Genomic DNA, 18,349 nt, shown 5'->3' on the forward strand with positions numbered 1-18,349 from the left:
CGTAAATAACTCTTAAGCTGACAATGGGTAGCTTTCAGAGAAGGTCAGTGTAGGGTAACACTTAAGAGACGGGTACCCGTGTTAAGTTTTTACAGTACTCCCCAGGACAGAGATGTGGATTTTTTCCTGTTGACAGTGTTTTAGGACTCAATATGGAAGAAGCAATGCCAAGATCTGATGAAGGACGCATCCACCTGTACAAGAGGCAGCACACCACTCCTCCCTTTAGTGACTTGTTTCCTGAAGGGTGTCCTGGAACTCATGAGAGGTATCTAGGGCTGAAGTGATTCAGGGTAGGAGAGGCTACTACAGCACAGAGCTTGTAGGTACCTACTGGCATTCTACTTAAAAGGGAACAGGAAAAAGCTGTGGGCAGGGATTTACCCCAGGTTCTCCTGACATGTCATTTGCAGTTACAGGATGCTTCTGCTGGTTCTTCATCCATAGCTCGGGGGTCTCTCCTGAGGATAAATACTGACATTTATTTTCAGAGACCTGTGAAAGGATTACTGTCCTCTTTAAACAGAACTTGAGGAGAACTTGGCAAGGGCCTCTAAATTTGCCTAGTGCTAGGCAATCAAGATCACTTCTCTTTCTACTGGCACTTTAAAGTAAAATTCTCTGAAAAGCAGCACCGGAAAGGCAGGGTTAGCAAGCAGGAGTGAGAATGCTTCAGACTGCCTTGCCCAACCACCCAGCCAGCCTTCTGCCAGTAGCTGAAAGCTTTCCTGGAGGCTGAGCCTGTAGACCTCATACAGTTATGCTACCTGAACAAGTGCTGCAGTCACAGGCCTACCTTTTGTCCAAGTCCCAGCTTTCCGTTCCCCAAACGGCTTCCAAACACATTTAGTAGCTAGAGCAGGCTCCCCATGTGTCTCCAGGATCAGACTGCTGTTTGTGCCCAGCTTTGCCATTGCTGCTTCTGTGCAAAACTCCCTTCTGTTGATGAGCCCAGTGACTTACTAGCTATTCAATTACCCTGATTTTTTTCACCAAGACATACACTTCTGTAAGCCTACCATGTTCAGCTGAGCTAAGAGCTTTAAATGAGCAGACACACAGGTATTTTCTCACACTTCATGGGGAGACATCTATGAGACCCATCTCAGATGACAGAATCTCAGAAAAATTTCAACAGAAAAGCACAAAAAACCCACTGAAGTGGTACATTCATGTCCTAGTAATTTATTTTGTAATGTCCAGTAGCACACATACAAATTTCCAGTTAAATCTGAACATACATATATATGTATCAGTTTTAGTTTGATCATAATCTTAATAATAGTCTTGCTTTAGTTTACCACAGAGTTGTATGTTTTGTGACTTATAAAATGTTAATATATGGAATACAGTCAGCAAGTTGATGTGGAGAGTAAACAAACACACGAGTTAGGTGTTAAAACTGAATGGAGATGTATAAAAGCCACATAAAAGCTCCTGGTAAGTAAAATAATTTCAACTGAAATCTAGAAAATTTCCTCAGAGAGTGCTATGTGTTTCAGAATGTGAAAGCATGCTTTCCAATTCCACACACACTCTCTTCAGCACTTTTAATCCGTTCAGTGCCAGCAGTGGGTAATGTGCTGGGAAAAATCCTGGTGCAAAAAGGTTTAGTGTTTGCTTTAATAAAAATTATAGAAATAATTAGTAAAACTTTTCTCTTCAAAGGTTAGCATAATTCAGTGTAAGACCTAGAACATTTAGTGTTAAATAGCTAGAGCATGTCAATATATAGAAGGTATAAATTACTTCAATACTGTTGTTTCTGTATCTTTTTTAAAAGCAGCAACTGTAATGACAGTGATTTTAGTTAAGAAGACATAATGCTTGAACTTAATCTGACATTCTGCCTCTTGCTTCTGAGCATAATTTTCACATCACAGAATTTTATTCCTGTTAGTTCTATTAACCATGACTCAGAGACTTTTGCTTCAGCTTCTTCTTGCCTTGTATCACTTCTACCTGGGCAGTAGATGAGGATAAAATATTCCATGTAGAATGCCGTCTATAACTACGTTTGGAAAGTCATCTGAAAAAAAAAAGAAAAAAAATAAGAAAGAAACTTACTTTCTTATCCATGTCAGAACAATATAAATGTTTTTGTGAAACTTAACTAGGTAAGGCCTCGTTTACTTTGGGTTACTGCATCACTCAACTGTTTTTCCATGTTGGGGATGTGCTATTAGTAATGCTGTTTCAGCACTAAAGCCACTTTAGGGTAGCACTGGGCATTGCATGAATGCGCTGCCAGATTTCTAGCTTATTGATTTAAAGGGATGTTCTAATACTTAATGCTGCTAGGCTCCAGCTCTTTATCTGAATCTTTTCTCACAAGGAAGATGGATTACACTGGCAATTCAATTTCTAACAAAATCTCAATATACTTGAAGAAATTTCAAGATTGCTACTGGGAATACTTCAAAGCTGTTTTTTGTATTGTGGCTTACAGCAATGTTTAGACTGAGAAGACTTGAGGATGCCTGTACAAAGATGATTATTTGAGTCAAGAAATTTTCAGGTTGTCCAGTTGACATAAAATGTCCCATGTTACAAAATGTCATCCTACAGTATTTGAAGGAAAAATTCCCCATAACTTTGTTATCACAGATGCAGAGGAAACTGCCAGTTAATTTTCATGTTCAATTTGGCTTGAAGGATTACCTGATAGAACACAGTAATAGATCTAGGATGTGCATTGTTGAATTGAAAAGATTTTTGAAATGCACCAACACCTGAGGTTTTAATGAAGGGTTTATTTAAATCACCAGGCATTAAAACTAAGAATTTCTGATCACATCTTACAACCTTAAAATTGTTAGTATGCTAGAAATGGATTTGCTACTAAGAGCTGACTGTTTCTGATACAGAACTTTCCACACTAATCAAACCTTCAACTATCAGCCTACAGGATATTCACAGAGGAAATGCAGCTTTTATAAAAATCACTAGTGCTTGATAAATTAGATCACTGAATGTGGGTGGGAATTAGGGTTTGTCCCTAATTCTTTCACAGAAATAATTTTGGATGTAAAAATATTGAGCAGAAGTAGATTTGGAATCTATAAAAACAATCCTTAGTGTCTTAAATGTGTTATTTCATTTTTATTAATAAAGTGATTTCAGAATATTAAAGATGTTACAAACAGAGATATTTTAGGATGTTTTCATGAACTGTAACCTCCTAACTTGACTATATAAACAATATATGCATAATTCTACCCAGCTCATAGTAAGTCATAATTAAAAATGACTTGTTAATATTTTGAATCCAGTAATGCTTCCTCCATTTCTCTAAGTTCATCTGTACCAAATTACCCTGGTAGAATAACCCTGTGCAGTTGTCATTAATGTTATCAAAAATACACTTGTAAAGGCAACCTGAAGCTTTCCTTCTAGATTAAATGCTGCAGTTCCAGAAACCACTTTTTATTGTTTCTTTTATAACATACAGTGTATATAGGAAAATAAGGATTGATTTTCAAAATTATTCTACCTCACAATGTTAGATTTAATGTGAGCTGTTTCTGCTTAAAAAAATCAAGCATACCAATTTCAGTTAAATACAACTGGAGTATATATACATAAGTATAAACACAACAAAGCACAGTTGCAGATCTGTGATATTTGCATGGCTTAAAAGAATCAACACAACAATTTTCAAACAAGTGACACTAAATCTAAGATCCCATTTTTTTTAGCTTACAAGATATTGTCTCCAATTTAAGCATATTAGGTTTTTCCTTTATTTTTCTTGAGAACATTAAGTTTGTTTTTTTTCCCATACCCTTACACAAAAAGTGATGCACACCTGGGCACTCATACTATTAGATACATAATGAAAAAGGGAATCTAAAAATCAGTGAGGTTTGTAACTGCAGATCTTGTTTCTGGAAAGTTGTCTTGTACCTCAACAGTGCTTGAAGCCCAGTCATTGGAATAATGGCAAGATTATATTTTATAAAGACAAGTAACAGTGCAATGACAGGGTAAAAAAAATTCTTTTAGTATTATATTCCAGAATTAGTTATTTATTTTGTTTAAAACTCACACTACTTCCTATTTATTGAAATATGTTAACACAGGCATTCCCGTATCCAGGAAAGAGTTCTGATTGAAATTCACCTTCTTCAACGAAAACGTACAACAAGTAGTTGTTTGTTAATGGACACTTACTTTTGGTCATAGGTTGAACAACCTTGGCTGTTTTTACAAAGGAATCAGAGTCTATCAAAGTAAGAACTGATCTGAGAGGGAACATTTTAGAAAGCTCATCTACATTTTCTCTGTGCTGCAAACTAAAAACAAAGAAGAATTAAAGGCAATGGTAGTTGTGTAAAAACTTTGTTTCTTTCTAACTAGACTTGAGTAAACTAGTAGAGCCTCTGGACTCAGGACTTGGTTTTCTTCTTCCTTTTTTAAACCACAAGTCACATTCTAATTTGTGTTTTAATTCATTAAGTTAAAGAATGACTTGCAGTGAATTTGATGTTTTAGGGTTTTCAAATAAAAAGCATTTTTCACTGGCCATGTAAAATTCTAAATACTGTGGGTCAAGGCCAGAAAATGCCTTGAAAAGGCAAAAGTCTGAAATGTCCTTTGTTTCAGATGTCATTAATGATGCCTACTCAATATTTAAACATATTACTCATTAAAAGAGGCCTTCATATTAATGCTTTTTTGCACTGCTTAAAAGAATAGTTACAAAATTAATTTGAAAGTTCCTAATGATTTCACAAAAAGGAAGGTTAGCCTTACTCAGAGTACACATTATGGAAGGGAGGTAAATACCATCACAGAACTGCAAAATCTTGAAGTCTTATGGCAAAATGTTACATGTGGGCTGCAAATACTAAGCACATCTCAATATTTTTGGGATAACTACATGAAATCTATTTTCTCCCTTCAGAATGGTATGGAATTACATGATGTTCATAATTTATGCTGGGCTCTTGAGGAATCAAATATGCAATTAGGAGGAGCATTAAACAGTAAGATTAAGACATGCAATGTGGCTCCCTCTAAATAGTATAGGCAGCATCTGGCCCAACTTTTAAACAGAGGTTACTCTGTGGGTGATTCTTCATTACTGTTGTCACTTGGGTCAGACATGACCTGTGCAGTGACCCCCCCCCCCCCCTTACCATGCTTCAGTTCATTGATTTTGTGATTTGCACTCCAGCCTCAAATGAACATTCAGTCCGTGGGATCAGACTAGTGCTAAGTCAAAGTAAAAGCTAAACAACCTTGTGATGTGTATTCTGATGTGGACCTGAGTCACACTGGACCTCTGCTGTCTTGTTTTGCTCTAGTTACACTTTTGAGTTCAGTAAGACTTCAGAGGGTCAATACTGTTTGGCTGCACTATTAGCTAGAGTGGACATTGCCTGCAAGAGAGACTACTTAATCCTCTCAAAATCCATGCACATGTCCCTGTGGTTTTGATAAACAGCTTGAAAAAACCAAGAACCATAGAATAGCTGCAGCTGGAAGAGATGACTGGAGGTGATCTGGTCCAACCCCCTCTTCAAGCAGGAGCACCTGCAGGCAGTGACCCAGGACCATGACCAGGCAGCTTCCGAGTGTCTCCAAGAGTGGAGACCCAACACCACTCTGGGTAACCTGTGTCTGGGCCTGGGAAAATTTTCCTGATGTTCTAGTCCTATTACTGGGTATCACTGGAAAGAGATTGGCTTTGTCTTTCTTATGCCCTTCCCTCAAGTATTTATAAACATCTTGAGAAAATCTCAAGGAAGTACACTACATTGTCTAGGAAACTACGAGCAAAAATGTATTATTTCCTAAATTTATTCTTAAAAATTTAATGATTTTCAAGGCAGTGTGAGAATTTGACTTCTACACAGTATTTTATAAAATGAAACAAAATGCCACATTAAAAAAGATTCCTTATGTGCAGCTCAGGGAGAAAATTCCCTCCTAAAAGCATATTACATTTTTTAATAAAATATTTAGTAGAAACAACAAGTTCCAACAAGTAAAATGACAAAGCCAAGAGGAACACACTTGGAAAATGGTCCTTTTTTCCCTGCACACATTTAATTTAAGACAGGGTGAATTCTCTGAATTACTAATTCAAAGAAATTTTTATATTAAAACAAAGAGTTTATAACAAACTATTTCAAACACTCTTTTGAACTGCACGTTATGAGATGAAGTCTAATGTAAATGTCCTGTGAAATACATCACTTACACTTAAAGTACACTTTTTTTTTCCCCCCATAAAGAGCTCCAGAGGTTATAAATGATAAGAAATAATAATAATCCAAATGGAAATACAAACATGCTTGCAGTAGATCGACTGGTGTTTAGGGAAAAAGCACTTACAAAGGACTGGGCCTCCAAGTTCAAATCCTTCAGGCAAAACAGCCAAAGGGTCAACAACAAGAAAAGAAAAGCAGTGTTCTTCATCTTTTGATTTGAATTCTCAGTAGGTTTGCCTGAGAGAACAACTGGGGGAGAAAATTCCACTCTTTTATAAATCACCCACCCCGCTTAGTGTTTTAATGGTTTCTTACACAAGAACTATCGTTTTATTGGCAGGTTATTAGATGTTGGACCACTGTCATTTGACTAGGCCAGTATTAATAATAATGTGGTTTATGCAGTGCAGGGTCAGATCAGTAAAGTGCTGTTAACAGATGACATGTTTGATTACCGTTGGCTTTAGGCAAGACATATGGATCCCTTAGGAACAGCAGCACAGGCTGGTGGGACAGTTTGCTGGAAAGGTCAAGAACAGGGATGTCAGTATCAAGGGACAGCAAACAGACTATTCTACAAACTAGCTTTGATAAAGTGAGGTGGTCGAGCTGCCAGGAGCCATGCGGTGTGGCTCTGCACCGCAGCGCTGCTCAGAGGGCAGGCTCTATCTCCTGGAAGCAAAGCTTGCTGCTCCTCAGCCATACAGTGAAACCCTCAATGTCAAGCTGGAGTGAAGGGGCTCCATCCAGGAGGAGTGGCTTGCAGCTGGCTCTGAGACCTCCTGCTCCCTGGCACGCAGTGTCATGCAGGCTACAAGACCATCTACAACCAGGCTCCATGTCTACAGGCTCTCCAGGCCACAAAGCAGACTCAAAATGTCACCATGTTCTTACAGCCCCCAGAGCAGTTGCTGTACCCATCATCCATGGAGAGAAGTCCTTGGAAGCCCCCCAGGCCTGACTCCCGCCCTCGGTCGTGGCATGGACAGCCTCCCCCAGCTCTCTCCACTTTGCTCTGTACACATACATTCCAAGTAGTGCACCCTGATGCATATGAAGCTCTATCAAATTCATACAGAAGAACCCAAACCTCTAATTTCTTCTGATAAGTCTTCTTGCTACAAAAAATATATTCCCCAATATACTTCAGAGCTGGCAGTATTCAGTCAGTTTTGTAAGGAATTTCTCAACAGTAGCATAAGGATGTCCAAATCACACTATAAATAGACAGATATAGCACAGCTGATGGTAATATTTAAAATACATCTAATTTTAAAGCTAAACTACTGCTAGTTTGTTAACTGCAAGGAACAAATAAAGTAAATGCAAATAATTTAAGTAGTTTATTAATCAGGTGTCCTATAAAGAGTAGAAATCAAGCTCACCTTGATTCTTCAGATTCTGTTTCATCAAAAGAGCTGCAAGTAAAGTGACAGAAAACTTTGGTTACAACAAAACTAAGTTTAAAATTAAAACTCCCAAATCCTTTAAGAATCAAAGAAGGGAGCAATCTTTTGCTGGTCAGTGGCCACATAATGCCACATAAGGAAATGAATGTAGGAGATTGTATCATTTTATAACCACCACTACTTGAAAATGACAGCATCCATTTTACCATAACAGATTAATTTCTATCTCTCTTTCTCTCTATCTATCTATGAAGTGTTGGGATACAGTTCCACTGAGGATACTGGCTGATGTGATTAACTGCAAGTGAAAACTGCAAGTCTGCTAGCTTCTCAATGACCCTGGACACCACCCTGGGCCATAGAGACCTCCAAGCCTAACAGGTCCTCAAAATTATCTTCAGGTAAACTTGCCTTCTTGCCACTGCAGATCCAAACATCCTGCCCTGAAGTGGAAAAGGGCCATGTGGCTTTCTGGAGAGCACATCCTGGTAATGCTTCTGGACTGTCAACCACATCATCTTACACAGCAAAAGAAATTCTCCCTACTAAGCTCACAGCTGCAGAGGGTATCAGAGCTTCCAGTTACACTGTTTTGGCTATTTCTGTAGTCATTACACTCATCGTACTAAGATTCCCTTCTGCCACTCTAGTTAGGAACCCTTCCCAGGGGATGGGCAATTGGTTCACTGGAGTAATGTCATTGGAAAGGTGGAAGACCTCATTCTTGAACACACAGAGGGAGATCATAAAATGATCACGGAATGAGCTTCTATTTTGTGCAGTTACTATGACCATAAAACACATGCAAAGGCTTTCTATGCAATTTTAGTGAGTGCTTAAGAATATCTTACATTTCAGTAGCTACTTCAAGATCTACAAGAAAATTGTATTTTTCTCATCTAAGCTCTCCTTTGCTTTCCAAGAATATTACATGAAACTTCCCGTCTGAACATGCTGGATTTATTTTACGACCTTTTGGGGATATATAAACATACTTAACATGAACCTAATGCCCATTTATTTTACAGTGTTAGAGTTGGCAGCAAGACCATTTTAAGTCAATGGAATTGCATCAGCACTGAGTGGATATGGGCCTTCTGGCCTCCATATATTTTTCAGTAAATGAGAGCTTACCCACAGCTTTCTGCTTTTGGCAAGGTAGGTACATGACGAACATTCAGAAAATCAAGAAATATCTTAGGGAGCTCTTCATTTTCTAAAATGACTGTCTGTAAAAAAAAAGGCACAATAGAAACCCACATTTTAAAAGTATTTTAGATATTGCACATTTCCATTCAAGCTACTAAAACATTTCTCTCTTGCAACATTTTTCAATTCTCCATTTTTTTACACCTATTATGGAATGCCACATTTCAATAGGAAAACCACAGTTCTTGATGAATCACTTACGCTACTTACATTCTTTTTCACCTGCCATCACTGGTGCCAAGTTATATGCCTCTCAAGCAGAGATGTCTGATTCTGGAACTAAGTTACTGGCATGCTCATTTGTGAATAAAGTTCTGTTTATTTAAAATATAAAATAAAACAGCCTCAGCTCAGTGCTTTCATGTTCACCTCACAGCAGACTCCCATCTGGCATATGAGCAGAAGAAGGAAGTCCCCACTTTGTGCAGTTTTATTAATGCACGTCTTGGTAAATGAAAAGAAGGGGAACTCCTTGCTTGGCTTGACAGGTCAGCTTACAACATGCTCCATTGTATCTGCACTATGGCTCCAAATGACAAAGCTCTGACCACACAGCTGCTGCCCAGACTTATCACATTCTTCACAACCGTGATACAATGGCCACATAATGGCCAGACTACATCCTATGTTTTTTCCTGGAGATGATTTACAGTTTTCACAAGGCAAAGAAAAACAGTTCATAAATTAAATCAGTGTCTCACCTGAAAGATTAAAACCCTATTTCTTTACTGTTCATACTGACATATATTCTGAAAACGTGTACTTCACAAGAAAAAGGAAGCCACAAGCTCTTTCTCAAAGAGATTTCCTACGTAAAGGCCTGGTCTGAAGTGAATGTATGTATGGAAGAAACTTCACTGTATTTAATATTAAACTGCCTCCTAGAAGCAAAGCTATCCATGTTCAACCTGTTCACTTCCCCAACCTATGATACAAGAAATAAATATAGAGAAGAAACAAGTCTGGTGATGGAAAGAAACATTAGTCTTACATTCAGAAGGTAACTTACTCCTGTGTGTATATTCTTTTACATTACAGTATCACAAGGGAGACACAATGGCATATAGAGGATAGCAGGATCACAAAAAAAAGTTGGAAGAGATATCTAGAAGTCATCTAGATTTTATAGCAGCTTTTATAGCAAATGGTTTGGTTATTTGTGTTAGGAAAACCTGCTTAATGTTAAAATTACATAAGATGTAATTTTCAAAAGCTTTAAAAAAGCTTTTGAAAACAAAGATATTTGAGAACTGGATCTTTTTTTATGTTACATCTACAAGTCTCAATTCAGAGGCTACACTTTCTCAACAGCTGAGGCCATTGCTAAAATGTTTGAAGAAAAGAACAGGGAAAAATGTAGTTGAACTTTTCCGTTGTAGATTTTAAGGGGTGTAACAAGCAAGGAGGTCTAAGATGCTGGCAAGTGTTAAGCCTTTCAGTTCACCTCTATATGAAGATGCTGCATTAAAAAATGGCACTTTGCATTCTGCAAAATCAGCACTCTGCTGCTGCAAAATGTATCCCATTCTGCATTCAGGTTGTGCACAAAAGGTGTGGAGGGGATGCATATTCAGAGGGTGCGTGAATTGCATAGAAATGTGTATGACTGGCTCAAATAAAACCATCTTACTAATTATATGCAATGAGGAACTGCAAAAAGTTGTAGAAAGATGTTTAAGGGCATCCAGTGCTTATATGCAACTTCATACTTACAACTCTTGACAGCTTTTTCTAAAACTGGAGCTGCCTGCTGAGGCTGATGAATGGAACAGGGAAGAAGAGAAGGATACACCATTTTATAAAAGGAAAACTACTGACAGCTCTTACAAACTAATGTGCTTCTACTTTCACTCATTTGAGATTAATATCTCCTTCTGTTTTTTTCCCACAACATATATCAAGTCAACCCAAGCCCTCCTAATCCTGGCCTGACCAAACACCTTTCGCCATACAGTTTGTTAGTTGTTAATAACTCTGCTTTGGTGATCACTAAACTTGAAAATGTATAATTTGCAGAGAAGCAAACGCAATTTTGCACTGCCCTGTATTTGTACACCACCTCTGCTGACTGGAAATTTTGTCATTTCCAGAATTTTATGAAGGCAGGAATGACTGCATTGACCAACGGAGGATTTTTCAACTGATGTAATGTGACATGGATTTTTAAGCATTAAAAATAAAAATATTAAGCTTACAAGTTAATTATATTAATAGGGGGAAATTATCTTCTGGCTTGACTTTGTTGGCTTTGATTCAATAAGGGTCAAGGACATAATCTTGCCATTTAAAATAGATGGTGGAAACCAAAGGAAAGGAGAAAAAAAAAAGCCTGATAACAACAACGACCAAACCAAACCAAACCCAACAAAAAACACACAACCAAAAACCACCAACCAACACCAAAACAAAACTCCCACAAGCACCGACCAGCCACACCAGATTAGGTGTGTCTGTCTAAATACATTTCCTAACTCTGCTGGTGGCCCAAAGTGGATGTCTTGAAAAAAATCTAAGCATTCTCAGCTTCCTATTTAAGTTTAAAAAAATACCCTTAAATCATAAATGTTATTATAATTGGCTTAATTTACCTGGAACAACCCTTAACACAACAGATTTTTTACTTCTGTCTGAAAACTTGTAAGAAATCCGTCTTTTGCAAACCTGATGATCTTTAATGATAGGTGTGCAGAAAAGGAACCAGCAGGTAAAGTTTCTCAACCACTACCTATACATTGTGATGTAATATGCTCAACTGTAGCATTTGTTAAGTATGACATTGGCTTGTAAGCATGACTAGCTACTTTGTTTGCTCTGTCATCAGAAACTGAAGGATAAATATTTTCAAAGAAATAAAAACTCACACTTTAGTTTCTTTGTAATGTGAATTTCTGTTGCATCCAAAATCTGTCAAGATCATAGCAATGAGTTTCAAATATGGGTCCCAGAGTGCTAAGTAGGCCAGTTTAAGAACAAAACCCAGCACGTGTATTTCCTTCCTAAAGTAATTACAATGCCCTCTTCTCCCAAAACTAAACCAGCTAACACAACCTCTAGCAAGTGATTTGGGAAGTGACTCCAGAAATACATTTTTCAACTCATTGATTTCAGCTGAACTAAAAGTGCCATATTTTCTTGGAAAATTGTAAAGGGTGTTTATCTGTTACTGTCACACTTTAATGAATTACTCTGTGCTTCAGGAGAAAAACCCACAACACAACACAAGGGAAAGTCTGATGTTTACATCAGCAGAAATGTCTTTTTCACTGGAAGGGTGCAATTATTATTATGTAACACATCATAAAATCCCCGATTTTTCTACCTTATCAGTTTCATAAAATCATGTTCCCTAAGGATGTAATTGATTAGTTGCACATGTTCTTTCAGTGACATCTGAAATACTTAATTGTCGGTTATCTTTTCTCCTTCAGTAAGTAAAATATAGTCACAAAATTGCAAAGGGACTTGTTCTGCCTTAACCTTAGCTAGATGCCATCATGCAGTGGAAAACAGTGCTAAAATATCACAGGATAATGCTCTCCAACAAGGGAGACATATAAACAGCATAATGATTTCCCACGAGTTTCCTTTTTAGAAAATTGTCACTAAAGCCAGGGTAAATGGTGACATATCTTCACAGAGGACACAGTGAAATCGAACACTGGCATTCTAGTTAGGTCCAAACCTACTCATCAGCCAATTATAACAGTAACTGAACATCTTGCTGAAAACCTGAACAAGACCACTTCGCTAACCTTCAGAGATCATGCCACAGAAATGCATCATCTTCTAGAATTATTATTATTATTATTATTATTATTATTATTGTTAGTATTATTGTTAGTATTATTATTGCTGGTTTTAATGAAGAAAGATTTAAAAATCAATTTCTTACAGTCATCTATCATACTTTATTGAGGTTGCTGGAAGAGCTGTTGGAAAGGGAGAAAAGCGAGTGGGGAGCTGAGTTACAGGGTTTTTACAGACTTTTCCATTCAATCGGGTTTAGTTTGAAAGGCTGTACTGTTAGGGTGAAAAAGTTCATGACAGTTTTTCCTCTCTTCAGAGGGAAAGATGCTTCACAATACCTAATTCAGTGGTGCAGCTAAAATGGGGGAAAAGAAAATCAATACATTCCAGCTACAGTAAGTAGGCTGGAGTGTCAGTCTCCACTGGGACCAAAATCCACATCTTTTAGAACATTTTAGAGTCTATCTTCTTCTATTAACCTGCTTTTCCTGAACTTACACAGTCCCATGAAATGATAAAAAGGTTATCAAAAAACACATTAGCTAAAAACCAAGTAGATAAAGGAACCAGACTTCTAAGAGTAAGCTTTTCTTTTTTAAAGCAATAGCAGATACAATCATGTTTTATATTATCCATTGCGAAGAACTATGATGAAACTCACTCTCTTGTTCAGTGAGGCTGTTGTTAGAGGTTATTAACTGGGATTAATTCTAAAAAGAATTTCCACTTTTCACTGCTACCAGAAGTATTCACATTTGTGAGAATGGAAGGAGGCTATCAACCACGCTTAAAAACCTGTATAAAGATACAAGAAGCGTGAAAACACGTGTACAACAACACAGAAGTGATGCTCCATAGGGAAGCACCAGCTAGTTAACACTCCCACACTGTGTATCAAAGGGAAGTCAACAGTAAGAGTGACATCCATGCAGCGGAGCTTGAAAGGGAACAAATAGTGACTATAGGTATTACAAGAGAAAATACATCCAATGAAGATCCAGAAGTTCCAACTGAGCTATCTGAAAGATAATGTAAAGTCACAAGCGTTAAAAAAAAGGAGGACAGAGGGGAATTGCACGTATGAACCTCAAGACTGGAGAATACTTCCAGGGAGCTTAAAACTCTCCCGATATCTCATGAGTGACATATCTATCTATCATAGTAATCTCAAGCTATGCAAAGGATAAATTAGATGAAAGGGGAGGCCAATAGGTTAAACGACTACTGGATCATCACTGAAAATGTGTACGCAGAACTTCATGACAGTGTCTATACCTTACACTGAAAAGCAGTTTACTCATTTTGATTAAAAATACTGCCACATAGGTCTTAAGGTAGAGAGCACTTTAATTAGAAAGCTAGTTAAAAACACAGTTACTGTTCCAATTAATATTTAACTACTAAGTGCAGAGCAGATACACTTGTAGTTAAGTCTACAAATACAACCCATTTGATGTAAAAAATAAAATACTGAATTTTTTTTGGAAAACTGGGAACATAATTTAGTGGGGGCAAACAGTGAACTTCTCTTCAGTGAAACAGGAGACTAGTCCTTGAAAGATTAGAAACAAAGTGCAAGAACAGTTCCTTTGAAAAATAAAAATGAAAGGAAGCGGTCAATATAATTTCCTGAGACACTGCTCAAAGGACTGGAGGTTAAGACAAAGCTGGATGACAAATGAAAAAATCAACAGAGCAAAAGGAAAAGAAGCAGAAGGGCAGGCCAAGTTAATGATATTATAAAAACTTAGCAGGAACAAGAACGGCTTTTAAAAATAAGTAACAGGAAAAAATAATACAAAGAGTGAGTAGATCCATTAATGACAGACACAAAATTAGATGCTGATTTCAAAATGCCTAAATTGAAATATTTTTCAGAAGTCAATGGGCCACTAGGATCATGAAAAATTAACAAGTAATTAAGACGATGTCAATACTGGTGGTGATGACAAACAGGTGCAGGAATACCTTAGATAATAATATATGTATCAATCAATCCAGAAATTACATGTTCTAGGAAGATACAGAAATTAGGTAGTCAGGTTTGAAAAAGTCTTCTCAAGAGTACAGGGGAAGAAGGTTTGTAAATACACAGTAGATTGCAGTACTGTTTTCTAAAAGCTTAAAAGAACTAAACACAAATATGCTATAGTGAAAAAAACACTGAACATTCAGGGAAAGCAAGGTGCCTCATTTACCTCGCCCTCTGCCAGGGAAAGCTCCAACAGGCAGTGCCATGGAGCACCAGGACGCTCACCTGAGACAGGCAGCATCTGAGTCCTCTTACAGAACCCCTCAGACCAACACAGCCACTGGTGAATGCCAGAATTTCCTCATAAAACACTCCAAGTACAAATCAGCTGTGAGAACTGCACGTAGCACAATTAATGTCACCAGAAACTCATGCATTTTCCCTGTTCATGATGTTTCTGCAGTCCACTACCACAGCCTTATGAGACACCAATTATCTAAAAATTACATTTTGAGAAACATTAAGGATAGAGACCACTAAGACAAATAGAAAAAAAAGAAAAAGAAAGGGAAGAAGAAGTGGAAGAAATGTAGTCAAGTGGAAGAAATGTAGTTACAAACTACAACACCTTGAAAATTTCAAAATCAATAGGTTTTTGTTTTCTGTCAGTCAGGTACTGCCCTCCTTCTATGGTGATCCTTGTGCATCAGGGAGAAAGTTGCATGGGAAAAAGAAGCAATACCTTGCAACAGGATCTGATCAGGTAATTATATACTATCATAAATACATAATCTACTTTAAGGTGAAAATGTCAAGTCCTCTTCCTCTAAATATCAGGGTTTAGTGTACATTCCTGTCTTCTTAGTGCGTGACAACTCTTTCTTAGAATTGTAGGATCATTTAGATGGGAAAAGGCCTTTAAGATCCACCCTTAAGCCAGTACTGCCACATTCATCACTAAATCAAGTCCCTAAGTAAAGGGACTATATGTCTATATGTCTTTTAAATACCTCCAGGGATGGTGATTCAACTAGTTCCCTGGACAGACTGTTCCAATGCTTGACAACCTTTTCCTTGAAGGAATTTTCCCTCACATCTGATCTCAACCTCCCCTGGCCCAACCAGAGGCCATTTCCTCTCATCCTGCCACTTCTCACCTGAGAGAAGAGACCAACCCCCACTCTGCCTTAACCTCCTTTCATGTAGCTGTAGAGAGAGATAAGAGAATAGTTTTCTCCAGGCTAAACACCCCCAGCTCCCTCAGCTGCTCCCCACAGGACCTGTGCTCCAGACCCTTCCCCAGCTCCACTGCCCTTCCCTGGACATGCTCCAGCACCTCAATGCCCTTCCTGAACTGAGGGGCCCAGATCTGAACCCAGGATTCAAGGTGTGGCCTCACCAGTTCTGATTACTATCACTGCCCTGGTCCTGCTGGCCACACTATTGCTGATACAGGCCAGGATGCCATTGGCCTTTCTGGCCACCTGGGCACAGCTGGCTCATGTTCAGCCACTGTCAACCAGCACCTCCAGGTCCTTTTCTGCTGGGCAGCTTCCCTTCTGCCCAGCCACTCTGCTCCTAGCCGGTAGCAGTGCAGGGGGCTGTTAGGACTCAAGGGCAGGACACAGCTCTTCGCCTTATTAACCCTCACCCAGCCGGCCTTGCCCCATCAATCCAGCCTATCCAAATCCCTCTGCAGAGCCTTCCAACCCTCAGCAGATCAACACTCCTGCCCAACTTAGTGCCATCTGCAAACTGACAGAGGGTGCACTTGATCCCCTCATCCAGACCATGATAAAGATTTTAAACAGGGCTGTCCCCAACACTGAGCCCTGGAGAACAGCACTTGTGACTGGTCACGAGCTGGATGTAACTCCATTCACCTCCACTCTCTGGGCCTGGCTGTCCAGCAAAGAGTATTTCCATCCATGACATGAGCAGCCATTGTGAAGCCATCAGCATTCATCACTGTCAAGATTTGAAATCAGAATACTCAGCATATACTTCAATTTTCCCTTTTTTTTGTTTAACTCCTCATCAAGCATTTCTCTCATTGAGGTAATAAAACACACAGAAATTACTTGCTTGTTACAGTAACAAGTCAGCAGGAGCACAGTATTCCTTCAAAGAGAACTCAAATTATTCATTTTCTGATTAACAGTGGTGTATAATATATTGTTTATAGCTCCTTTAGAACCAGACAACTAAAAAAATTGCAATAATAGTAAAGATGATGATAACAAAAACAACAAAAATAATAATGACAATATGAGAGAACTAATATTAATAACTATTAATAAAGTGATATGCCTGTACCAGGGAAGTTACCCCACAATAAGGAGTAGAATTACTGGGAACAAGGATAAAGAGATCTGAATAGAAATGTATCACAGAACTGCTGTGATTGAAACAGAGAGTTTGGTTAGATGGTTACTGACCAGATATTACAACAGAGGAAAGAGACTCTGTTTCAATACTTACTGCAACTCCTAAAAGGATAGAACCTACTTTCATTTCCAAAAGGCTTTCGACAACCTGCGCCCCCCAACCAAAGGTCTTAAGGCAAACTCAGCAAAGATAAATAAATTGCTACAAGATCCTTACATAAGTAAGTTGTTACAAGAGAGGTTAGGAGAACACAGCTCTGAGTGATGCCTATTGGAAAAAATGTAACAAAACAATGATGGACTTTAGAATGACCATTGGTGACTGGGGGAGTGAGTTGCGGATGGCTGTAATAGCATTTTCACTTCTTTTTAGCTTCAAGAAGTCTCCCACAGCTCTAACTCATTTTGCTGGCTTTGCTGAGAACAAGGCAAGAGACAGATGTTTGATAAGGTCTGAGGAACTTATCTATGAAAACAAGTCTTGCTTTCCACAAGAATGACAATTTCATGCAAATGTCAGATCAAAAATTTAGAAGTCATCTGAGCATGGTTTCCTCATCTGCACTGTTTCCACCAGATACTGTAACAAAAATGCTATTCAACTCTACAATAACTTCTTATTTTGTCTCTCTGACATTTCTTGTCAGATGTTTTGGGTCAGAGTAAACTCTTGAGAAATGATTCTACATTCCCTTTGAAACTAATTAGACTAAGCAGCAGGTACCCACTCTGATGCCCAAACAAGAGAATGTAGAAAGCCCAGGGAATTCACTGCACCTGGGGTTAATGAACTCAATTGTGCCATTTTTGCAGAGGTAAAGCAGGGGTAACATAGCTGACAAAATATATTTAGATTTATATGGTGGTTTTTTGGGGGTTTTGTTTGTTAGTTTTGAGTGTTGGTAGCTCTTTCAGCACAAAATACAATGTTGAATAAATACTCTAAGCTATTTTGTAGTGTTGGAAGTGTAGCTGCAAGGAAATTGGCAAGCTTTATTTTAAAAACTCTGAAGCTTACTTAAATTTTAATCAGCTTAACAAGAAAATACATGTTGTGTTCGCAAGACATTTACTTACCTTTATCATCAAAAGAAAGGTAAAAATCTGTATGTGGGACTGGTTTTTTTGGCTGGGTTTTTTTTTTTTTCCCAGAATAGTTAATACATTAACAATTTGCTTTGATATCTTGATTCTGTACTTGAGGAGGTGGTTGCTTACACAATGGCAAAGAAGCACAAAGTATGTTTTGACCACTGACAAACTCAGAAATTGAGAAAATGAAGAAAACTGGAGACAGTCATAACAGTACAGATAGACCACAGGTATAGAACAAGAATATGAACGTATTGGTTGAAATTTGTGAAAGCAAAGGGCTTTCTTGTAGCAAGAGAAAACCCTGTTTTAAAA

At 38.1% G+C, this 18,349-nt stretch overlaps 1 protein-coding gene across 2 annotated transcripts in view; it reads right to left on the bottom strand.

The window, feature by feature from the left end:
• Positions 1-1,169: 1,169 nt before the first annotated feature.
• The window catches only part of SNX24 (sorting nexin 24), an 88,998-nt gene continuing 71,818 nt past the window's right edge, over positions 1,170-18,349 (bottom strand). For both annotated transcript variants that reach the window (XM_069002133.1, XM_069002134.1), the window contains exons 4-7: positions 8,762-8,856; positions 7,604-7,636; positions 6,674-6,738; positions 1,170-2,029 (exon numbers count right to left, since the gene is read on the bottom strand). In XM_069002133.1, the coding sequence (XP_068858234.1) occupies positions 1,959-2,029; positions 6,674-6,738; positions 7,604-7,636; positions 8,762-8,856 (264 nt within the window). In that variant the 3' untranslated portion in view covers positions 1,170-1,958. The remainder of the gene's footprint in view (positions 2,030-6,673; positions 6,739-7,603; positions 7,637-8,761; positions 8,857-18,349) is intronic.

The sequence above is a fragment of the Aphelocoma coerulescens genome, assembly GCF_041296385.1.
Source record: "Aphelocoma coerulescens isolate FSJ_1873_10779 chromosome Z unlocalized genomic scaffold, UR_Acoe_1.0 ChrZ, whole genome shotgun sequence".
NCBI classification, from domain to species: domain Eukaryota; kingdom Metazoa; phylum Chordata; class Aves; order Passeriformes; family Corvidae; genus Aphelocoma; species Aphelocoma coerulescens.